General features: G+C 40.6%; 1 protein-coding gene and 1 long non-coding RNA gene across 6 annotated transcripts in view; one reads left to right on the top strand and one right to left on the bottom strand.

Annotated features, from left to right (window-relative positions):
- The window catches only part of LOC113439311 (uncharacterized), a 129922-nt gene that overhangs the window by 60144 nt on the left and 45224 nt on the right, over positions 1 to 24554 (top strand). The window contains exons 3-4 of one of the 2 annotated variants that reach the window (XR_015744474.1): positions 13255 to 13323; positions 13559 to 13586. This is a non-coding gene — a long non-coding RNA (uncharacterized LOC113439311). Of the gene's footprint in view, positions 1 to 13254; positions 13324 to 13558; positions 13587 to 16077; positions 16138 to 24554 lie in introns of those variants that run through there. The other variant, XR_015744471.1, reaches the window with a different exon arrangement.
- Positions 1972 to 24379, bottom strand: DACT2 (dishevelled binding antagonist of beta catenin 2). Of its 4 annotated transcripts, none has more exons than XR_015744451.1 (5): positions 23641 to 24379; positions 13582 to 13714; positions 10769 to 11053; positions 4162 to 6638; positions 1972 to 4048 (listed from the first exon to the last, which is right to left on the bottom strand). XR_015744451.1 is itself a non-coding variant. In XM_026705129.2 (4 exons), the coding sequence occupies exons 1-4, from the start codon at positions 23878 to 23880 to the stop codon at positions 4825 to 4827; spliced, it is 2472 nt and encodes an 823-aa protein (XP_026560914.2). In that variant the 5' UTR covers positions 23881 to 24379; the 3' UTR covers positions 1972 to 4824. The 4 variants fall into 4 exon arrangements, 2 of the variants coding, with proteins under 2 accessions (XP_026560914.2, XP_087794119.1); XR_015744453.1 differs by having other exon boundaries at positions 10769 to 11160; positions 23641 to 24005; XM_026705129.2 differs by having other exon boundaries at positions 1972 to 6638.

The following is a 24554-nucleotide window of genomic DNA, read 5'->3' as shown; positions in this document are numbered from 1 at the left end:
ACTGCCTTCTCTAAGCAATTTGTGCCTATCCAATAAAATCCATAAGGGAGGGCATCCTTTGCATTTCTTTGAATACATGTTGTTGGGGCAATGAGGGAAAGTCTTTCCTGTTACTGATTTTTCCTTGGAAAACTGGCCCACCTGAGATCAGGTCTGAACCCACCATGATGGCATTTAAAAAATCTACCAAGATTTGGCTATTTCAGCTCACCTTTGTGAGAATGGTGCCTGCAGTAAAGAAATATTTTTACTAAGAGATATTTCATGGGGTGGAAATGGTGCTAATTCACCACTTGCTTTGCATTGTTTTTACTGTTTATTGGTTTAATATTTGTTTTTGTATTTGACGGTCTGCTTCTAAGAGTTGTCCACAGATAAAGCAGCCTAATAACCCCAATGGTGAATAGACAGGGGTCAAAGGCTCTATGCAGGGTTCCTGGGAAGCCAAGGAACCTATGAATATTGCGTTGCTGGTATCTTGGTCCACAGAGATACGCTGGATCAATAGAGATGGCAATATACCAAGAGCTTCATTATGCAGTAAACATGTTGAGAAAAGGGGGGAAACGTATTAATCTTTGTCATACTGTCATTTGGGATAAAATTGGGCTCTAGAGATCTTGGCAAGCCCTACAAAATATAGACAAACAAGGAAACTGACTCCACAGGATGACTAGCCTTATACTTTATTAAGACAGGCTATCTTAACAGAACTATCCCAGTCTCCCTATGTTTTTCCCTTCCCTTCCTCTTATACTCCAGAGAATCAGAAGAGATCAGATTGAGATTCTTTCTAATATTTTCCCTATCATCCTGGATTTGATGTGTGCTTTATCTGCAGTAGTTGTTGTTGTCCTTATCGTTTCTGGATGTCTTCTCCAAAGTCACTTCTATGGCTCCTTACTCAGACCAATACTTTTTGTGATGATGGCACCGGAAATAGATAAAGGCAGTTGTAGGCCCAGGTCTTCTTACGTTGCTTCATGTCCTTAATATAAACCAATTTATTCTCTATATGGGCAACAATATAATGAAATCTCCTGATGTGAAGCTTGCTGGTTAAGATAGGAATGTTATTTAGCTGTTCCAGTAACTGAGAACCAGTTAAATGTTTGCATATATCTGAGCAGATGAACCAAGATTTCATCTTTTTCCAGCTTTTCAAGCAAAGTGGGAAATATGTGATGCACAGATTTAGCTGCTCGGTATTGAAAATACACAGACTTATACACTCAAGAAAGACATTCATTTCTATTTATTCCTTTTAATATAATTGATGTGAATAATTATGTTTTATGAATATTGATATATTAAAGTCAAGCAGATTTTTATGTGTACATGTTCCTATTCAGTTCAGTAAGACTCTTGGACACAAAATTATATTGTGTCACCCATTTCTAAGCAGAAGTCAGTTTATGGTTGTGGTTGATGCCTCTTAACCAGGGAAGTATTTTTTTAATTGATGACGTGCCTTCAAGTCTGTGTCAACTCTTAGCAACCACATATAGTTGTTTTTCATTGATCTGTCCCTAATGTGGTCCTTCAACTCTTCCAATGGTGGCAGTGTAACTGATTTGAATTGTCTGTGTAAATTAGCATTATTCTTATTAAGCAACTTAAACAAGAATATGAATTCTCTCTGGATGTCATACTTCACCATCTACATTCAAGAGGCACATCCATATGTCTTATGTCTTCAGTTCTAAGTAAAGCAACTTACACTTTTCATTATCAAAGCTACTCATCTCAAAGGAAATTACTTTCAGGATGTTTTCTGAATGACACAATTCTAAACTGTATTATTTAGAGCAGATTCCTGAATATGTGATCCAGAGGGATACTGACATCAATTAATATTGATATCAGTATCAATGTCAAGTTAATGAGGTCAGTCTTAACTGAAATTTTACAGGGTCACCACACTGTAAAGCTGAGAACCTGTTTTATTACCATTTTTGTGATTTTTAAAAAACATTTTTGCTAAAGTAGTTCAGCTGAGTATGTCCTAATGTTTTTGATGAACTAATGTACTGTTGTCCAAACCATGCCAGATTTATGTAACACCATCTAAAGACTTATATTCTGTGAAGTCCAGTTCATTAAAAACAATGTTCTCAAGAAGCAAAATTAAATTTCACCCACACTTTCCCTCCCTTTTAGGCTATTTCACAGATCATACAATGATGAAAGTCAATTATTAAAATGACAATCAAATCAACCTCTTTCCTTTTATGGTGGAATTGTGTACAGCAGGTCCATGAATTGGGCATATTGTTATATATATGTGAAAAAGTGGTTTCCCCCTCCCCAATAATCAATTTATAACACAAAATAAATATGTCGTTTTTCCAGCTTCACACAGTTGCTTTCAACATCCGACAGCACATTTAATGTTCAATGATACACATCTTCCAACTGGAGGTTTGATTATGACTGCTAGCCAGCGATAGAGCAATCTTCCATACTTGTTTCCTTCATTCTTGATCTGCTGTGAGGCCCTTTTATTGAATGTATTGAACGCTTGTATGTTACAATATTATATAAAGGGAAAGGCTGTCTTTCTCTAGTATACTTTCATTTGGTTAATGAGAAATATTTTATTTCCCCTAAAGTAACTGTGCATTTTTAAGGTATGAAAATAGAGGATTGGAAGCTAAAAAAACGACCACCATTATTTTAAATTTTTCCTGCAGGGAAACTGATCAGTTCCTGACTGAGGTTCTCAAACCACTTTCCACTAAGCAGTTGAAGCTCAGCCAGGAAGTGAAGGAGAGACAACTTTAATTGGGAAATTGGTACAAGTGAAAAGGCCTAAATGTTTTCTTCAAAGCCCCAGTTTGTGGAGTTTTGAAGTTAATTAGATTTGTTTAGGCTAAAAGGAAAGAGAAATAATCGCCTATTATGTTGCATAGTCTGCTCTTTTACCTCTTTTGCCATACTCCTCTGTAAAGAATATAATCTTTTATGTGTTTCTTGGCATTGATTACAAGCCTTCTCACTACTCTTCTTGTAAAAAAAAATGCTGTAGGAAAATGATCCACTTTTATGTAAAAGGAAGACCCTCACTTTGCTCACAGTACTGCTATAATCAATGTTGTGGATGCATAATGTTGTGCTCACAAATAGGAATTGGGGATGCTATCAAAGAAAAGTATCCAATTCTGGCACCATGTTTTATTCCCAGCTTTGTACCTGCCTCTTTGTTCCAAGTAATCATATATTTTTGCAGAAAATAAAAGTGTGTTGTTTCCGTATATGTGCTTTATTTCAAAGTAGTTCACCTACCCAAGGAAAAGGAAAAGTGGAATATTATAGTAACATCCTTGTGAAGGGTGAAAGTGAAGAGACAACTAGAAAGTGTGGTAGAGTTTTCTAATACAGGGCTCTCCAAATTTGGCAACTTTAAGACTTGTGGACTACAACTCCCAGAATTTCCTAGCCACCAGTTCTAGCATACTAAGTGTTTTATATCTTATTAATGACCAATTGCACCCATTTTATGAATGGATAAACCTTATCCACAGTAAACATGGTGAGAAGTGCTTTAAAATCTTTCCACCAGTCAGAAAAAAAGCAGGGATATTAATCTTAACCTTATCACATCATTAGTTTGGGTACATTTGTCCATGCATTTTATCTGTGGATTATTGTTATTATTATTATTTTGCTGCAGCACTAAATTCAAGCATAATCCTGAAATGCAGCACTTAACTTTTAGTAGTATTTTTCCTCTAAAAAGAATACAATCACACTGGGAACACATGTGGCTTTAGCAGTTTAGGGAGTGATATGACTCATGTAGCACCCCATTCATTTCAACATATCCATTTAGAAAAAGTTTGGGTCACCAAAGTAACTCTGAACAGCCTCTGAACAAAATTAGAACAACCCCTGTTTTAAATAAAGTGAGACAGCTTTTTACCTTTGTAGATCATAACATTTATTGAGCCTGCAATAAATCTGAGCTGGTAATGTGCTGTGGCACAGTTTGGGGTGCAGTTTACCCAGTCCAGAAGATGCAAACATCTCAATATCAAAAGATGGTATTCTATATTGTAGAACAGGGGTCCCCAAACTTGGCAAATTTAAGATTTGTGGACTTCAACTCACAGAATTCTGGGAGTTGAAGCCACAAGTCTTAAAATTGCCAAGTTTGGGGACCCCTGTTGTAGAACATTATTTAACCTTCTGAATTTAGAAATGGCCAAGAATCATATCCAAACCTTCCTCTGAGCCATGCACAACTCTCCGATCCCAGAAAACTGAAACGAACAGGCAAGTTTTACTGAATAAGCCATGTTGATCATGATTATTATTGTTCATTTTCTCAATCTGTATCTTGTCTTGCTGCTCATTAATATGGATGACCATGGGGAATGAGAAGATGAGAAGGTGAGCTTTTTTTTTTTTTGACAATGAGCTCTTCTTCCAAGAAACACGTTGCAGTGCCATCTCTGGCAAGAAAGCAATCTTATACACGTAGACAAACACACCTGCCAACCTTGGGAAATCTCCCCCATGCATTATAGGCTATGCATTCTTCCCTCAATTCATCAGGACTTGGATGAATGGGACACATAATCTAAACATTTAGTAGCTATTAGAATGGAATGAAGTCAGGTAGGTATGAAGCCACAGAAACACACTTACAGAACAGAAAAAGGAACACAGTGTCATTTAGACAGGCATTAAACAAATGCCAAAAAACAACAACAACCCAACAATGATGACACCTTGACTTGAAATCTAGGATCCAAGAATCCTTTACAGTACCAATCTTCCTTGGCTTTGCAAACGGGGACACTGAACAATCTTCCTCTCCTTTTAAACCATAGTCATGACTTTCAGGGAAGTAGGCTGGAATCTCCTAATTTTCTTCTTGAGAGCCTTTGATGCTTTGATGCGGCAGAGTTTGGGCACTGGTGGGTGAGGCTTGCCCAAGACTTGACCGGCGGCAGCGGCTGCCTGCTTGCCCGCAGATGTGGGCCAGATCATTTCATGCTCATGGATCTCATCAGCATAATCAAGAGTCAGGCTGCTGCCACTGCTGCTACTGCCGTCCTCTGAATCGCTGTCACTGGATTCACTGTCTCCAAAGTGGTTGGTTGTATAGTCACTAATTTCTCCTTCACTGGTCTCTGCAATGGTGGAATGGAAAAGTGAGGCACATTCAGCGGAGTACTCTGAATGGTCAGACTCACTCTTGGCATAGGCCCCTGGATGAAGAGGGAGGGTTTTTTTGGACTCGGCTCTCATGGTTACAGTACGCAGAATCCCAGCTCTCCTTCCCTGTTTTGGTGGTCCCAAGGCAAGGCTGCTAGAAAGGCTGGACACTTGGGTTTGGGCTGAGATCTCCACGGTGGATTGCCATTTGCGCTGCTTTTTTTTAATCATTGGGTCAGAATAAGCTGCTTCAAGAGAATACATGGCATTAGCAGACGCTCTGCAGAGTTCAGACCTGGACAGTGTTTGAGGGATCCCGAATGGCACAGGATACAAGCTGGACTCGGAGCAAGATCTGCCGGTGCTTTCCCCTGCAAAGGTAGGCCTCCGAATCAGATGCCTTCCCCTGAGCTGTCTCTGAGACAAACTCCACTCAAGAGGCAACTTGGCAGCAAGCTGGTGAACCCCACGTGGCTTCTCCACATAAAGCACCTGCCTGCCCGGCCTCAGCATCTTCTCACTATTCCTCCTCTTCATCTTCACGGGCTTCACCTTAGAATTGGCAAACCTGACTCGAACTTGATGGGACTCGGTAGGGGCAAACTTGGTGTGAACCAACTCCTCCTGTGGGGCAGACTCGGGTTCTTCAGGCTTTATGGCTCTCGGAGATTTTTTGTGAGATTTTTTGGCTGAAGCAACCCATGTGTTTGGCAGGCTCAAGTTGGAATCATCAACTCCAAATGGTGAGCAGGATGAGCTGCGTTCCAGGCTGCTTCCCCCAGCCTCAGTGACCGGAGAATCCCACACAGATGGCTTAGTAGGATAACAGCCACTCACAGCTGGTGAAGACTCTGTGTCAGCCAGCGAAGCTGTCTGCTCTACGTTCACAGAATGCATGGTCTCCGGCTCTTTGGCACATTCCCCTTCAGGCATGTCCCTTGGTGGCTTCCCATCGGCTTTATTACAAGGCAGTGGGGCCCCCTGTTTTTCCAGCTGGCTGCTGCTGCTGTTAATTTTCACTCCACCCGGACTGGGGATAATAATGAGTCTCTGGAGCATTGTGAGTGGCTGATTCTTTGCTGGACCTTTCTCACTGAACTCGGCAGGATAGCTGGCAGGATAGTTTCCTTTGCTGCGTGTTAGCTGCAGCAGTTTGTTGATATAACCTCCTGGCCTGAGTTCCATAAGTGGCCGAGTCTTAATCAAGCTGGGCCCCATGAAATGAGATGCACCTTTAAGTAAAGGGCGGGTCTCTGTTTCTGCCAGGGAGAAAAGGGGACTCTGTAAAGCAACTGCATGAAGGGGGCTAGGATAAGGATACACATCGTTCCCACTTTTAGAGACCAAATTGCTTTGGTATTTGGGGTCCATGCAATAAAATTGGACTTCCCCTCCTGAACCAAGCTGGGAAGAGGCCTTGAGGTCAGTGACTTTTGGAAATCCGGCATCCACCATGCTGAGCCTTTCAAGGTCACCTGAGGAGAAGACAGAATTTCATAAAAAGGTTAACAGAAAGTAACAACTTTGGTCTTTCCATCCCTTTAAGTGAGCATCAATACAAAGCAATGACACGATGCTCCTTTTGATATCAATGAACTTTGTGCCTGACACAAAAGCAAAGTGTTATGTTGCATTCCATGTAAAAGATTCCTCCTTAGGTATGAAGCTCACGCCTGTTTTCCAGAAGACACCCAAGCATAGATGTTTCTCATTTGTGGCAAAGCCCATGTGGAATTCATTGGACAAACCATCCTGTCCCAGCTTCACTGCAGCACACACCAATATAAGCTTTTGCACAGTGCAATTAATAAATTTGAATCTTTAAAAAAATTAACACCCGTTCCTCAAACATTCATTATTCTGCAGGAATAGTAATGATGGGATAAACCTGTATTCGAGATCTTCTAACGGCTGGTTCATCTTTTGCCATGCATACAGTATTATGTCTCTCTCAATACCAGAAAAATATGCAAATGTCTGAAATGACTCAACAAACAGCGAAAATATGGTATGGAAGTTCTAACAGAGTTCCTTCAATAGAGTTATAACTCTATTGGGTTATATATAAGCCTTGGGTGACTTGGAGAACCTTGTGCAGCACTAGAATTATTCTACAATTTTCCTTGCGTAAATGAGTAGTGATCAGTAATAGATGAATGGGACCCTTCACTGAATCTACTTGAAATGGGTAAAGCACATAAGCACCCATTTTCATCCAATTTCTACGCTGCCTTTCAGTCTGAGCAATGTCCTAAGGCTTAGAACATCTACACAGAGATCTACCTACAAAGATGGTTTCCCTGATACAGATGCTCATTCATAACCTGTGAACCACATAGGGAGGGCAGGGTTGATGGTGTAGACCTGTTGCCCCTTCAATATACAGGGGGTTAGATTTTATTTATTTATTTATTTAAAAAATTAACTTATTCAACTTAGATGCCTCCTAGCTCTAATCACTTCTGGGTGACTCACAGCATAAGAGAAAAATGACAAGTACAGAATCAAATTAAAACAGTAAAGATGGGGATGAATCAGGTCAGCAATAACAGACATATCATATTCTCAGCAAAGAGCTAGCTCAGATCTTGGGAGAAAAACTGGAATTTTAAGGTTCTTTCAGGTGCCACCAATATGGAAATCCTCTAGATCTTAATCCAGAAGGCAGCTGCCATGTGGAGAAGACCTGGAATTTTCCAATCCTGTCAGATTAATCTAGCAGGCTGCTATCAGGCTCTCCTTCAAGTAATCAGGCCCAGAGCCAAGAAGGACTTTATGGGCCATAGCCAGCACTTTGAACCACTTATGTCATGTGGGCATACTGAGCCATGGCCATCACTGTTTGTACTCCTGCATTCTTGAACAACTGCATGTTCCAAGTGATCTTCACAAGCAGCCCTATGTAGAGCACACTGCAGTAAACATACTGTGAGGTGACTAGGTTACCTTCCCAATCTAGGAAAAGGTTCTATTGGCATATCAGATGAAGTTGTGCACTTTCCTGGCCATAATTGTCACCTGCTGATGGAGCAGGAGCTGCATATTTAGGAAGTCCACCAACTGCACACTATTCTTGAATAGGGAACTGTTATTCCGCTCAAGGTTAAAGTTGGAATCTCCTCAGATTTAGATGGTCCTGTGTCAGCCTCAATAGATCAGACCAGGAAATCAATTCTACCAAATAGCTAAATTTACTTTTATCAAGACTGTTGATAATAAAATAAGCTTCCAGATGTGATTGTGTTGTACACCCTCCCCTGCTCTGTGAATTATGGAAGTATCTAAGTCTCTTCTGAATATTACCATTTTTTGTAGACTTTAATTATGTTTCACCCCTTGTCACTTTGATAAGGGAGATTGCATATCTCAAAGTAATCTTCTTTACTCTGTACAACCTAACATCCACCTTGGTCTTGGTAGGATTGAGTCTTGTATGGTTCCTCCTCCATCCACTCATATAGCCTCACTGGGCTGATTTTATACTGAACCCCAAACCAGAAAATAGCCTCACATAAAAGAATAAGAAGGGAGATCGAGAGTCAAACTCTGTAACGCCTCACAAGAGGGGCTTAGGGAATAACCTCTCCAACCAACATCCAGCAACCAGCCCAAAAGGAAGCAAAAAGCCCCTAAAATGCCACCCCCCCCCAATATCTCACCCCTGGAGCTGTCCCAGAAGGATATCACAGTCAATGGTGTTGAAATCCATTGAGATATGAAGACCAAGGATTGATGCAGCACTGTAGCATATCCATTCTGGTTCCACCATAGCTCATCTACAAACATGTTCAAGACTGTCTCCATATGAATCCCAGTCTGACTGAAATGGCTCTAGATAGATAAACTGCTTCCTTCAGGGGTTTTATCAACTGTAGATCAACTATCTTCTCTACAATCTTCCCTAAAAAAGAGTAGGTTGGAGACAGAACAACAGTTATCTAATTTTGAGGGGGGTCCAAGGGTTCTTGAGTAGGGAGCATACCACTGCCTCCTTCAGGACATGAGGCACAACACTACCACGTGGACCAACAGTATTTCACTTCCTTAGCTTTTTCATAACCCAGCAGAGGCTGAACTGACAACACACAGAATCCTGACCATTCTTCAGGAGTCACCAGTTCAAACTCCTCTCTGATCACACCACAGAACCAGCCTCTCAGTCCACAGTCTGAGTCACAGCAGATCTGAGTGACTTTCATTTGCCAGATAGTCACATCTCATTAGAATTAATTAAGCCAACTGCTTTCTTGACTTTCCTTACGCTCAAGATTGTGAAGCTCAAATTCCATTCTGACACTAATCAAGGGGCGACGGAGGTAACCAAAGCAATATCTTCTGTGTAACTATCTAAGTTTAAATGCTTTAGTTGATACAAGAAGCATGCCCAGATAGCTCCAGTTCATGACAGTATTGGCCAATTTTGGAAGAAGTTTCTTGATATGGGCAGCAGCTGTATTATTTCTTTCACAAGAGCAAAATGGGTAAAAACTATACAGTAACTAGTTAATTCCAGCTTGCTCTAACCAAGTAAGTTGGAAGGCTGAACTTAATAAAACAGAAATTTCTTCTTCTTGCTTTGCAACCTTTTTATTATTTCTGGCACTTTACTCAGTTCTAGTGAAACTGTGCTTTTAGGACCATTTACTTACATAGTGCAAACACTCTGATCTGAACAGCCCCTCCAACTTTATGTACTTCCTGCACAATCAGGGAGGTTTAAATGACCTCTAAAGTAGTTCAGAAGAAATGCAACTTTGTTCATCTCCAATAGGTACACATATCTCACCAACACATACCTCTTATCAGCAAGGAGTCAGCTATTCTCCTTGCATCTCAGACAGAATGTTTTAAAAATTCCTCCACTGTGATTGAAGTGGGCAGTGTGATTCTTAAATACAGTCGTACCTGCTGTTTCCAAGACATCGAGACAAAAGCGTCTTGGTGAAAAAGCAGAATTTACCTTTTAGTACTCAGATAGGAGACCACTTGGATATATAAGGACATGGTAAATGAGAGCAAGAATACACCCCCCCCCAAAAAAAAAAAAATCCTGGAAAGGCAATGGCAAATCATGTCTATAAAATTGATCAGACTTAAGCTCAACTCAAAGCATTCTGCTTTGATGAAACTGGTTGAAGATTGAGAACTGCATTTCATGATACGAACGCCACAGAAACATGTCAACAGTTTGCACTATGCAGTGCGGCTGCAGGCTTTGTTTATCTTTGTTGTTATGGAGTGGGGATATTGAAGTTTCAAGCTCTTGGCCCAAACTGAAGACCAGATTCAGGAAGTACACCATGCTGTTTCAAGAGAGGCCAAACTGATTAAAAATCTGTCTGATAGAAACTGTTAAAAGCATAGAGACGTTAAAGTGAGTTAAACCTCTCCCTATTGCTATGTCCTATGTGACAGATAACTTCCTGCACTGTCCAATCCAGGACAGCTTCAGCAACATCCTTTTACTTCATTAGAATAAAAGATGAAATGACTACAGCCTCAATACAAAATAACATGTGCCTTAGCATCTTCACCAATAATAGCAAGGATAAAAAGAAAGTTATTTCCCTTTCTAATCAAGATCTAAAGCACCTGAGATACTTACCAGTAGAAACAGGCCTTGGTCTGGACTTGCTTGGCGTGCCTGAAACATCTAGGCAAGCTTTGCTTTGGCATCCATCACTGCTATGAGGTCCCTCCTGTTGGAACTGGTTGCGCACTGTGGTTTCATCTGCAGATTTGGGTCGGTAATCAAAGATGCTAAGATGGGTTTTGGAGAGCTGAGAACTTGGTAACAAACTGGCATGGGAGGAGGAAATGGATTCACTGAAGACAGATGTGCAGGAATTAGACAGAGAGCAGGAGCCACCATCACTCAGATCATAAAAACCTGATGAATCAAAAAAAATATTTCCTGGTTTACAGAGAACAAATAAACTGCATAGCAGAAGGTTCAGTTGGAGCACTTCCTTCTCTTCCATTTCACAGATGAGAGTACTGCGAGAGAAAAAAACCAGGAGCTTTCAGACAAAATTCCCGCTGTCCCTCAATCACAAAATTTTTGCAATGGTGAGTTAGACATTCTGGTCTTAAACTTCTAAGCCTCCTAATTTTTCTCACTGCTTCTGGCTTTTCTCATTAAAAATCTGTCAGTGAGAGAAAGTCTAAAGAGTTATGTTTTTGACTGGCAATGTCAAAACTGCCATACACGGGTGAGCAAGTTTTGAGGGAAGTTCCAGGAGATTGAAAAGCATTTTGAGCCTGTGCTCCAAAATGGGCAAAAGTAGAACCCATAGAAATGGTGTGAAAGTGAAATGAAAGATACAGCTAAAGCACAGAAACAAGATTTATTTTGTTATAGTTATATTAATTGTATTTATTTAATGAATTGAAAAAGACAGCTCCTCATCCATGGAAGGATTTGCCTTTTCTATTTCCTCCCTATGCTCATTTTAAGCAGAATATAATTGTTATATGAATGATCATCATCTTAAAATCAATGCCATCTATTTCACAATTGTACTACAACCAATTCACATTGTAGACATTTAAAACCACAAAAAGCAAGAGAAGAACAGAAAAAAAAAGATTAGTTTGATGACAGAAGTATGAAAGACTTTGCTATGATACAACCACTGGCTTTTTGTCTCGGATGTCAGGAAAAAGAAATGAAGAAAAAGACTGAAGGAAGAAAAAGGCAAAAGACACAAGCCAAAGTAGAAAGGAATGGATCAAATAGGAAAGGGAAGACTGGAATGGGATGGGTGAAATTGAAAAGTTGATGGTTGGTGTAAGGAAGGTGGCAAGTCCAAGCACAAAGAAGTAACAATGGCATGAAGGTTGATAGCTTCAGAGAGAATGAAGACAAGACTGAATAGTGGTGATGGAGATAGGACTAATTTGAGTGATGTACCAATGGCAATTGGGAGATTTCAATATCACTGGAATTCAGCAACAACATTTGCATTTCTCTGGAGCTCTAAATGATCTTCCAGTAGGCTGCAGGTTGTGCACCTGTATTTTAATAACTTACTATTAAATGTTAATAGTCACTATCCGTAATTATCCATGTCTGTGGTCCTCAGAACAAATTTAGAGCCTCCAAAACTTCGCTTTATTTTTTTATCTCTTTCCCACTTCACATAAAACAGATGTTTGGCAAGAATCTCAGTGAGTCCAACTTCACATAAAACAGATGTTTGGCAAGAATCTCAGTGAGTCAGTTCACACATATCACCCACAGTTTATAGTTAGAATGCCCACTTGTGTTTTATGACTTTTACAGGTTGCTTGCTGTCTCCCTTCCTGTGTGGGTAAAGACAATGAAATATCCATGGCTTGCTTCCTCAACTTTAGTATGAGTAAAAAAAAAAATCTTAACCATGGCTTTGTCCATCTGGAAGAAAAATAAAGCATGAAACCATTTCTTTTTCAGTTTGCTTGTTTTCATACTTCTGAACAAATGAACCTATGATCAATCTACTTCATGCTTAGTTTGGCTTACAGAATCATGAAGGATTTATTAACCAGTCTCCTCCTGAGAAAGAACCAGAGGTCTCTTAAGCTTTGTTGTTTAATATAAAGAAAGGAGAGTTGCAAATGCAGTTACTGCCATTACTTCTAGCTGTGATCAGGATGGAGATAACAAATTCCTCGAAAGCAAATAGGCTATCTACAATGTGCAAGTAGTTCTCAAACATTTGAAGAGTGGCCACAACTAAAAAAAAAAAAACACTCACCACAAAATAGACTGAGAAGAATATTTATGGAAAGTTTATTTCCTCTTATAACATCCAGCTATATGTATAGCTGGAAAAATTATGGAAAACATTGTTCAACATTTGTAAAGGGCATCAGGTTAAGCAAGATTGGTGCTCAAATGCAAAATATGCACAACAGCAATCCTGAGCATAGGATCCCACTTTTTGAAAGATGGTAGACTTCAAAGAGTCAAAATGCTAAAAAGAGAAACTTAGAAAACTTAGAAAATATACTTTTGTATATATACATATTGTAATAAATTACCATCTCGTCTTTCTCTCACTGTTTTTACTATTGATTGATTATCAGTCCATCTCTTTCACTTCCAAGTTGCAGCAAAGGGAAGCCAAGGGACAGAATGGTGCTAACGGAAGTGGAAGAGTTTGGATGAGTGAAGAAGTAAGTGTGAAGATCTCCTTTTGCCCTTCATTTGGCTAAACATGCTATCCCACCAATAGCCAAATTTTGTCACTTAATTTCAAGAGCACAATCAGCAGGGGCTAGAACAGGAAGCTCGGGAGACATATGGTAAGCTTGTTCCTTACCAATAAAGTTCCTTGATATGGATTACATTTTGTGTTATCGTTGTTTTACTGTATTTGCCATTGTAAAAAAATAAAAATGTTCATAGCAGAAGAAAAAGAAAAATCCAATTACCTGAACTGGGTCTACTATCACTATCAAGATACTCAATGGAAGTCTTGCCAACATCCAACTTCAGTTCACTGATCTGCTGGTCCAATTGATCCAGGTGGGTTTTCAGTCCCATGTCTTGTCTCCTCAGCCGTGACTGTTCATAGGGGAAAGGGAAGATGTTCAGTTTCTATTGGCTCTGTAGGACCAACTCAATGTTTCCATCTTTTAGGACAAATCTGATCTTTGAAGAAATAGCACAAAGGCAGAACAAAATAGGAAGACTGGTAGCTTCTAGTCACAATATGTTGAATGGATTCTATGAGAGTTTAAATTGATGGCATTGATGATAAAACTGAGGATGGGAGGCCCGTGCAAACAATTCATATTAATATGTTTTGAAGTTCTGTCTGTAGAACCTCTACTTGTGTGGGTCTTTAACTAATAAGCCATTTTAGAAACTCAGGCACTTGGGGGAATCACCTTGGTGACAACCAAAATATCTGAAGCTGTACCCTGCTCAGAGTTAGTCTGTAAAATGGGTGATACTTAAATTAGACAAACCAATAAATAAATAGGCTGCTTAAACTGGAGAGAGGCATTCTTAAAAACCTCTGTGACATAGGGCAGAAGGATATCAAAATATTCTTTTTTCTCCTCTCTAAGCAATCTACTAATCCCAAATTAAGGATTGTGTGGATTCTTCCTCATTCATGCACTTCAATGTTCTTTCAGCTGCTAAGAAAGTGCAGAAGAAAGGCTTCCACTGATTTCAGAAAATTTGGAGAAAGCCCATAAAGTCACTAATTTTATATCCTTACAGTCAATAATACTTGCTTGATATATTTCTAGATGAAAAGCTTCCAGTATTGCCTTCTTTGGAAGGCAAAACTATTTTAAGGCTTTTTTTAAAAAAGAAAATTTCCCTTTTCCAAAACAAATCAGATGTTCTATTCAAAATTCTGGATTAACATCAATAAAATTATTAATAAACATGCTATCCCATGCTGTTGATTGGACTAGGAAAAGAACACACATTAGACTAGAAGTCTCTAATCCCGGGACTATGGTCCACTACTGGGCCGTGAGCTGTTCAAAACCGGGCAGCCCAAAATAGTGTGCAAATGCACCCACATCCTCCTTTCACAAGCAGCAGGTGAGCGCATGCATGTGTGCTCCATTTGTGAGTGCATCAGAGGTGGTTTATTCAGCAGGTTCTGATCAGTCCTGGAGAACTGGTAGCGGAAATTTTGAGTAGTTCAGAGAACCGGAAAATACCATCTCTGACTGGCCTCACCCCTCTCTATTCTCTGCCTCCCGAGTCTCAGCTGATCGGCTGGGTCTTCTTTGGTTGCTCTGCACAGGACAACGGAGCTGAAAGCAGGTAAGTAGGGTGGGGAGGGAACACAGATTTTGCAGTAACCTTCCCCTGCCACACCACCAAGTCACGTCACACCCATCAAGCCACGCCCACAGAACTGGTAGTAAAAATTTTTGAATCCCACCACTGGCGGTGCATGTGTCCGCTTTCTCACCACTCACACCAAACCATCCCCTCTTTCTCATCTCCCCCACCATCCTCAAAGCCAGAAAGATTGAAGAACTCTGCTTTAGACTGTGAGTCTATGTATGTTTGCATAGGTATAGAGCCTCTCAGTTCCACTACTGTAGAATTAATGATTGATGGAAATGATTGGCAATAAACTCAAGACATTTCAATCATTTGAAATTTCACTCATGTGCAAAGCAGCCGTAACATCTGGAACAGCAGTGGCTTGTTAGGAAGCACTTAATTTAACTCCCTCTTTCCTCTCTAATTTACTCCTCCACCCCCTACCAATCTTACAAATTTATCCAGCAAATATATCTTAGAAGCCTTGATGGGGAGGGGGAGGGAAGGAGACCCAAAGCTTCAGAACTTTGCACAGATTTTTAACAGATGAAATCCAGATTGCTTACATGTAGACAACCAATGGGGTGTGCAGACAAGTAGGAAACTTCACCCTGCCCCACAACTCAATATCCCAATCCTTGCAGGCACTTTCTTTCCTGCCTTGACTGGAAACTGGGTTCTATTTATGTCCACATGAATGTCAGTACAATATTTGCTGTGGCTTATCCTGACACTTACATGAGTAATAACCTCCATCTCTTCAGGCAGTCTGATAAAAGCTGAGTTCTTAATTGCAGTGGCCTTTCTTAGCAGAGCGCACTTAACGGGCTTCCAAAGTATGTTTTGCTAAGCTGAGCAGCAGGATCATCTTCCATGGCCAGGTTCATTTGTTCAGCAAAAGCATTAGCTCTATGGATTCTCTGTTCAATAAGCAGTTTCCAAGATGATTTATACCGCTATTAGCAACCTCATACGTACTATTGTACAAGAGATGCGGTTTCCAGCAGGTTTCGTTAGGAGACCTAATCTAACAACGGCACCAATCACAACACAATCCATTCAAATACATAACCTTTATCGCTAGCATTCCAAACTAACACAACAAAACTTATTTTTTTCCTGTCTAGGCACTGCTCTTCTGATGTGCAAAGGAATGAAAGAGCTTTTGGCTTTACTGATTTCAGGAAGTAAGTAATTGAATTTTGTTTTCCTGGTTGGAATTAATTGCTTCATGATTAATGTTTTGCCAGCCAATCCCTCCCTTTGTGGTTTAATGGTAGGGAGGCCAGAAAGCACAGGATTCTCAGGTATTCAAGGATAATTTATTGTACCAGGATCTGTTTGCAATTTTACAGCACTTTTAACCAGTATGAAACTATTTACACTGCCCTTATAAACCCCTTCCTCTTTTCCAACTTTTCCTACCATCAGGCGGGCCTGGCGTGCTTCATCAGTGCTTAGTTGGCTTCATACTTCTCATCCCGGTTTGTATTTCTTGTGCTCAAACTGCTTGTTTGAGACTAATTTTTTTTTTGATGATCCCAAAATACATTTGCTCCAGTAAAATTTGGGGGTGAGGCTCCTTACAAGGAATTGGAATTCCCATCAAGAGTCCCATAAATCAGCTATACTGGACTAATTCCTTCCAAAACAGTTCCCAAAGTGGCCTTTCGTTGTAGTGAGTGGAAGCTATATGAGTTGTAGGTCAACATGTTAAACACTCTGTACTGAAGGCTTCTGTAAGGCTTTCTTTTCCTTTAAGGTTTGACTTAATTAGAGCACCTTATGCTGTTAAGAGCTTGTAGTCTTTCAAATTGCTAGTTCATCTGGTTTTTTGGGGGGGGAGGGAGATAGTATTAATTTTTTAATATTGCCCAACTGTTGACCTCCAAGGTACTTCTACCATAAAACACATGGAAGAGAGGCCCGCAAACAAAATGGCAAGAAATAAAATAACATTAGAAAATACATTTTCTGGTAATTTTATGTCAATCAAGATATTTTTATTTCTTTATAAATCCTCTCAAATTATAAGGCACTAAGCAAAAGATAAAAGAAATAGGCCTTTATATAAAAGCTTAGATTAGGACAGAGAAGCAGTCTAGTGAAAAAACAGAAATGGTGGGGACAAGTTCAAAGCAGAAGTATTACTTATAGCATTAGCAACTGATTTTAAAATATCAGCTGAGAAAAAAAATATGCAGTAGACCAGGCTGTCAAACTCACGGCCCATGGCCATGATGCCCCACATGCTGGCCCCGCCCACCCCCAGGTTAGTGAAAGGGGAAAAAGTTGTGACGCTTCACATGATATTGCCAAGGTGACATGTCATGTGATGCTGCCCTCTTAACACCAGTTTGACACCCCTGCAGTAGACTATGAAAACTATGGTTTTTAAAAACCTAAAAAGAAAAAAGGAAAAAAGAAAGTGTATTTTCCTTAGAAACTTAGAAATATTTCTGATACAGACAATCCATTAAAAACTGAAGACATTTGACATTAGTTCCATTTTACCTTTTCTAGAGCACGTGGCCAGCTCATTTAGGGTTAGATGGTATTTCAACCAGAATAACTGGTCCTTTCAGTACTGTAAAGTTTTGAAGCGCCTGCCAAAATCTATAGAGGCATAAGGATCTCAATGCTGAAAGGTTGGCCATTGTGCTCTCGCTATTGCCCAGAGGGCAAACAGATTTGACTTCCCTTCCTGCTCTTCTTGAATATTATCTGCTGTCTAGCAATCAGATTATTTCAGCTAAATTCCTATTTTTAACACTGTTGTTTCTCAAACAATGTTACTAGCAAGTGCTAGGTAAATTTTACAACTGTGGGAATGTCAGATGGCCAAGCAAAGACACTCAGCCCCTAATTCCAATGTAGAAAATGTGGTGAAGGTTACCAATACGGATGACTCATTTAGCTGGATATATTGTCTAATCTTGTGTTCTTTCAACATAAAGAGTGACTCTATTAAAATAAAGGCATGGTTATTATGGTGAAACTAAATGCTTTTTTGTACATACAATGGGATTTGGTAACAATGTTCAGGAATGCAGCCTTAATTGTATTGCTTTTCTTCTTATGGAAAAGCAGAATGGAGACTAGACACACTTGAACTAGGACTGTGATGGCGAACCTATGGCATGTGTGCAGAGCCACTTCTGCCACTGTGCATGAACGTGTACCACCCACTTGCTGATTGCGTGGGGGGCAGGGGTGCACGGGAGATGCACGTGCATGCACAGGAGACATGGGGGCCCCCTGCACGCATTGCCTTCTGGGTGCTGGGACGTGAGCGTGAGAGCGCACTCACGAGAGCACAATTTTCAGCACGGAAGCCAACAAACTTTAGCCACCACTGAATTAGAAGGTTACTTGTTTAGTGTTAAGAATAGGAATATAGCTGAAATAATCTTAATGCTATTCTAGAAGAGAAGGGAAATCAAATCTGTTGTAATAGTCGGGTCTCTTCGAACTGTGTGCGACAAGTTGTGCAGGACTATATCACCTGTGCTTTAGGGAAAGATGTCTGTTGAACTTTGGGACTCTCAGATGCCTTAAACTATTGATAACTTTGATCAGTATGTCTTAAGATTGTTTGATAAACTCTGTAAGTCGGTAGTTTCCTCTTTGTGTTCTTGGAGTAATGCTCAATATACTAATTTCTTTATTATTCATCAAATTTCTACACCACCCATCTCATCTAAGTGACTCTGGAAGGTTTTAAGAAAAACACCAAGTATTAAAAACAAAGTTAAAAAGGGTTTAGAAAGGTTTAATGTTTTAAAAAGGCAGAGGGAGTGCCCTCCAGACATCAACCATCCCCAAAGTTGCATGCTACTCTTATTCCCCCATGCCAGTTGGCAGAACCAGGCCATGACACCTCCAGAAGGCCAGGATAAGACCTGCCTCGTCTCTGGTGGCAAGATGTTCTACAGCAGGAGTCTCCAACCTTAGCAACTTTAAGACTTATGGACTTCAACTCTCAGAATTCCTCAGCCAGCAAAGCTGGGAGTTGAAGTCCACAAGTCTTAAAGTTGCTAAGGTTGGAAAGCCCTTTTCTACAGAGCAGGGGAAATAGCAAAAAAGCTCTTTTTCCTAGACTCTACCAGCTGAAATTCTTTAGCCAATGACCTCCCTGGTTGAGCGGAATGGGTCAATGAAATAAGTACAAGACAGTTCTCAGGCAGTCTAGTCCCATTCCATGAAGGGCTTTAATCATGATAAACAACACCTTGAGCTGGATCCAGAAGCAAGCAAAACATTGGATTACTGATACATATAAAAAACGTTTTCAATAATGTGAGGTCTTTTCCTTCAAGCCCTTTCTCAGCTAACTCTCTGCTCCATCTTCCTCAGCTAACCATCCATTTTCAAATCTTATATACATGGAATGAATGAGCTATTATAAACCAAAGTACAGATATCAAATTGAAACCTCTGTTTTAGATAGAGGTCGTTGGGAGTTTGTATTATTAGCCCAACAGCATTGAGCAAGCAATAAATGCTTTAACTCTTATTTTCTTTGGTGTTAAATAAAACAGAGTGGGGTTATCGGTTAATATGATCAATGGCGGCTAATCAAAAGATTGGCAGTATATCTGTGCTGCCATTTTGACTCTAATCAAAACATGCTGGCTTCAAAGCTTCCCAGGTGGGATTTAAGCATCTCATGAAGGTTAAAGTCAATTTTCACTCCCCAATGCCTTCTGATAAGCTACTCGCTTGTAGTGAATACTTTTTGCATGTGTCACACCTAATGGATAATTAATGGCCATGTCTAACACCAATAAGGGGGGAGGGAACTGGGAGATCTGAATTAGCTCAATGCTTACTGAAGTGTGTAATTACCAAGATTGGAGAGAGTGAAGTCTATAACACTTTGATTGAATTCTCCTTCGGGAACAAATTCCATATTTTAAAAAGGGGAGAAACAGCAGAAGCAGTTGTTGCACAAATTCAATATATTCCACCTAAATAGGTAGGAACCGGGGAAGGGGTGTTTCTCTTCCAAATTGCAAAGTAGAGCCAATTAAAAGGTTACAAAAGAAATACCTTCAGAGGTATTCAGACTATTATGCCACAAAGCCCTGAAAATGACACTTATGAGTAAAAAAGGAAAGATATTTTCTAACATGAGATCCCATTCCATCCTATAGTTTATGTATGGAAAGAGAGGATAGGTGAGAACCCAAACCAGTTCAATAGACTAAGATAGCTGGGATATATGAATATAGGACAACGCCCCCTATTTGTGCATCTGTCTGAAGAACTAGTTGACTCTACCGATAATGCAAAGCACTTACTGTCGGTCCATTGCTTCCACTGTGGTAGCCCCACTAGATAGGAAACACCACAAATAATACATACCACTGTATACACAACACAGTAAGATATATATACTATAATACATAACACAGCATGATATATATTTATATTGTTTTGGTCATCAATTTATTAAGTAATCTTTCAGTATCCCTTATCATATGGTGATGATCATTATATTGAACAAAATTACTTGAAGTATAAATAATATATGTGAAGTAATGTGAAACTCTATACTAAAATAGTGTGTAAATACCACTTATAAAACAAAACTTGAAAATCTAACAATATTCCCATTCTTTTACTCTGTTGTGAAGTTTAAATATACAAATAATTTTTTCAAATAAGTAAACTTAAAGAAAAAAGAACTGAGAAACCTTACATGGTCTTGTTTATCTATTTGAAAGACCCAACAGCTGGGTGGGTTTGTTCCCATATTCTTGGTCTGACTCATTATTTTATTTGAAGTAAGATAAGGAGGTTGACACAAAGTGAATTTGATTGCTGACTGCTCTCTCAATAGTTCTAAATGTAACCCAAAACCTGCATGACAACACCTAAGGATAGACACTAATCCGTGTAAGATTATGCCTTTTCTCTACTCCATCCCACCCTCTTCCCCTCTGCATGCTCTAACATCTCAGAGATCCAGGGATTTTGACAACTTACCAACACATTAAATTCTTAGCTAATATTAATAAAGGCATTTCCTGATTTTGATGACACAGCAGATGCCTTCATTTGTTCTCTGATGAAAACGGCTTTGCTGCAGAATATCCCCATGTTCTCTTATGCTCTTGATCAAGTCTCTCCAATAAAAGTCATGGTCCAAGGCTATTTACACTTCTTTAGAATAAGAAATTATCTTTTCTTTCAAGGGATGAACCCGTCTGTTTAGAACTATCGAATATGATTGACAATACCTGCCCGCATTTTATATCCCAAATGGCTGAATATACTGGAGTTTTAGAATTTTGATATATCTAAAGGCAGCTCTCTGGGAAGGGCTGCATTAGAAATTATAGTCGAATTAAATTTAGATTACCCTGAATCCTTCTTAATATTTTAAAAATGTGCCGATTGTCGCTACACTGGAATAGTGTGTAGTACCTTCAAGGAATCAGAAATTGTGATCATTCTTCAGACAGCCTGCTAAAATGTGAGAGGTTATTTTTTCTAAAAAATTTTTTTAAAAGAGCAAAGGATGACGTTTGCATTTTAGCAGCTTGGTGGCTGGTTTCAGTATGATGCGAACTGCTTCCTAATTTTTCCAATTATCGTAACACTCCATACTTCTTCAAATACCAAGATAGAAATGCAATATATATATATTTTACAAAATATGAACATCTGTTTGAAATGTCACTAAAAATGCATCCCCACATATAGTTATAATTATGCTAAGTAGGGAAAAAGTTGTCTACATGGAAAGACGCTGATTGCTGTTCCTGTGCATAAAATACCTTTATTTTATCAATAAAATATATTTGGGTGGAAAGGAAGTAAAATAATATGTATATCTATTGAAAAAATGTGAGCATGATCTGGAATCATCCCAGTGGATTTTGTGCACCAGAATAAAATTTAATTAGAATGTGGAGTGAGAAATGAGCTTCATATTTGTTTTACACAGAAATCATACTTAGAATAACTAGAAAACAAGCAAACAAAAACCTCAAACTAAAACTGTAAACTGGATGGCTTTATAGTTCAATTTAAACGTATGGCTATGGAAGAAGAAATAAAAAGATTGGGAATTGCCAAAACATCCCCCAAATAGAGATAATTTCTACTCAGCCTCCTCTTATAAACCCAACGTAACCCTTTAAATCATAATTTTCAGCAAGGCTTCACAAGGTAACTTTGTATATAAATCCCAATCAATTGCATTTACTTTTGAGTCAGCGTTCACAAGATGCTATTTGTTCTTAGATTTCAGTCCTCTTGAGGTAATGGCATCAAATGAACAAAAGCTCTCTATTCCTACACCTCACTTATGTATAAAAGGATGGCCATGTCCTTTTCTTGAATTTTGCATCACAAAATCCACATTCATATTCCATTTTAGTCGTGTCTGATTACTTGGACTGTGAGCTTCTCCCCATTAAATACACTAGGACTTACTTGCAAATGCCCATGGAACTGCAGTCTGAAACTTTTTTTTTAAAAAAAGATACTGAATAATGGGTGGAGTAGATCAAAGGGGCAATTTAGCATCCAAACCTACTTACCCATGGGTACTTTCTCACTGACATCAAGAGTCTGCAAGATCCAAGTCAAAACATGTAGCTAATGGAACCCTACCGCTATATTCAGATTCGGAGTTATTTCAATATTTTCCTGTTGTACAGAATTCACATTTGTGTTTAAAAATGCAACAGACAGGAAGCACATTGTGATGGATGACTATCTCACACTGTGGCTAAGTTGCTATACATTTACTTGGAAAAAATACAATATTTAAAGACCTCTTAGATTCAGAAGGAAGATAAGAGGGACGCCCCAGGGTTGTTATAGGACTGCAATTTTAAGAGATTGGGTTCTTCTAATTTAAATAAATGCTCCCTTATCATAAATTATTACACTGGAGAATTTGAATATTCTTAACTTCAAATGCACGCACACACACACACACACACACACTCCTTTTCTGAACATGTGAGAACATACCTTGTTCTTTCAGAATGTACCACAGAGCCTTCCCTTTTTTAATGATTACCATTAAAATAGGGTGTGTGTATGTGTGTGTAGATGTGCGGAGATTACACGATAGATAAATTCTATTTATATAGTAAAGATCTAACAAATAAAATCTATATAAGGAGATCAGGACAAAGATTGTGCAACTGGGCAGAGAGAGAATGCAGGTGGGGAGGAAACTTACTATTAAAGATTACTATTAGGAGGTAGGCTGTTAACAATAGCTCCCTCGAAATCCGTCTGGGCAAACAAGAATGAAAGATTTTCCTCCTCGTTTCAGCCCAGACATAATGGGTTTTCTAGCAGGGGCAATCCATTTTTGTGTGTGTGCGCGCGTGTGTGTGCGTGTGCGGGAGGGGAAGGATTTACACATGGACACTTCGCATGGCAAGGGGCGGAATAGGGCGAGAGCTCCACCACACAACCAGGAGTAGCGAACAATGACCGACCAGGACTCCGCCGGCTTTCCGCCAGGCGGTCTCCTGGAAAAACGCTTGCCGGCTACAGAAGGTGCGCCCTTCCGCGCACGAAGCCTCTCTGCCTGCTTTGGCGCGCCTATCTGGCCGAAGAGCAGCCGAGCCGCGCGCGAGTGGTGGGCGCGTGGCGGGGCTCCCCCACCACCACGCACAAACCAAGGGCATTTCGTGACCCACGAGCCTCTCCCTTACCAGTTGCTCCTTCAGGGCGGTGAGGGTGGCTTCCAAACGCTGCTCCTTGTTCTGTGCCTGGCTCTCCTCCGTTGGGCGCTGCATGGCCAAAGCCTCGCTCACCAGCGCCCGCTGCTTTTCCCGCAGCACCTGGAGTTCCTGGAGGCCGGCTAGGGCGGCTTGCAATCTCTCGCTGACCCTGCAGCGGTCCCAGCCGCCGGGCCGCTGCTGCTGCTGCTGCTGCCGCCTCCCCGTGAGCATCTTTCCACGCCGCTCAAGCCACGGCCATGCCAGGCAACGCCGGGAGCCTGCTGCTTTAGCGAAGAAGGGTCAGGAGCACCGCAAAGGCGGCGGGTAGCAGCAACCACCGCCGTCACCGCCTCCTCTCGCTTCGCCCTCTCTCCGCCAGACGGAATGAAGCGGAGGAGCGGCCACTGCGGCTGGGGAGCGGGCGGAGGCGAGGCGAGGCTGCGGTTCAACGCCCTCTCCGACGCGGGGCAACCCAGGGCCACCGCCGAGCCGAGGAGACAGAAAGCCGGCGAGGGCGAACCAACCGCGGGGCCGCCTCATTCATTCCTCCACACCCGCACTCCCATCCCCACCTCGACGCGGAGTCCCCGCCCTCTGAAGGGGGCAGGTTCAACGAGAGGTCTGGCGATCCTGGAGAGAACCACTTTCTCAGGAGGGGCACGAGAGTGTGTGTGTGTGTGTGGGGGGGTTATGTCTGCCCCTCCCCGCAAATTCCCCTCCCACCTCCCCCCCACCTCCAGTGAAGTCAGGCTGCAATTGAAGACACAGGCTCCATAAACCCTGATCCTCATTAGGGTCTTCAAGTGATGCTCGGTCCCTGGCGCGGCTACCTGGCTGCGTCCAAGTGCTTTTTCTTTTTGCAGCAGCGAAGAAGTCCTTTTCTCCTCTTCCTGGATGTCTTTTTC

This window comes from Pseudonaja textilis, chromosome 1 (assembly GCF_049901715.1).
Source record: "Pseudonaja textilis isolate UNSWEBS1 chromosome 1, rPseTex1.2, whole genome shotgun sequence".
Taxonomy (NCBI): Eukaryota; Metazoa; Chordata; class Lepidosauria; order Squamata; family Elapidae; genus Pseudonaja; species Pseudonaja textilis.
This window is presented reverse-complemented; position numbering and strand designations above follow the sequence as displayed.

Coding starts and splice junctions, on each gene's coding strand:
- DACT2 (XM_026705129.2), bottom strand. CDS start 23,880: ATGCTCACGGGGAGGCGGCAGCAGCAGCAGCAGCAGCGGCCCGGCGGC. Junction 13,715..23,640: donor CCGCCCTGAAGGAGCAACTG/GTAAGGGAGAGG, acceptor CCCTATGAACAG/TCACGGCTGAGGAGACAAGA. Junction 11,054..13,581: donor TGATAGTAGACCCAGTTCAG/GTAATTGGATTT, acceptor TTGATTCATCAG/GTTTTTATGATCTGAGTGAT.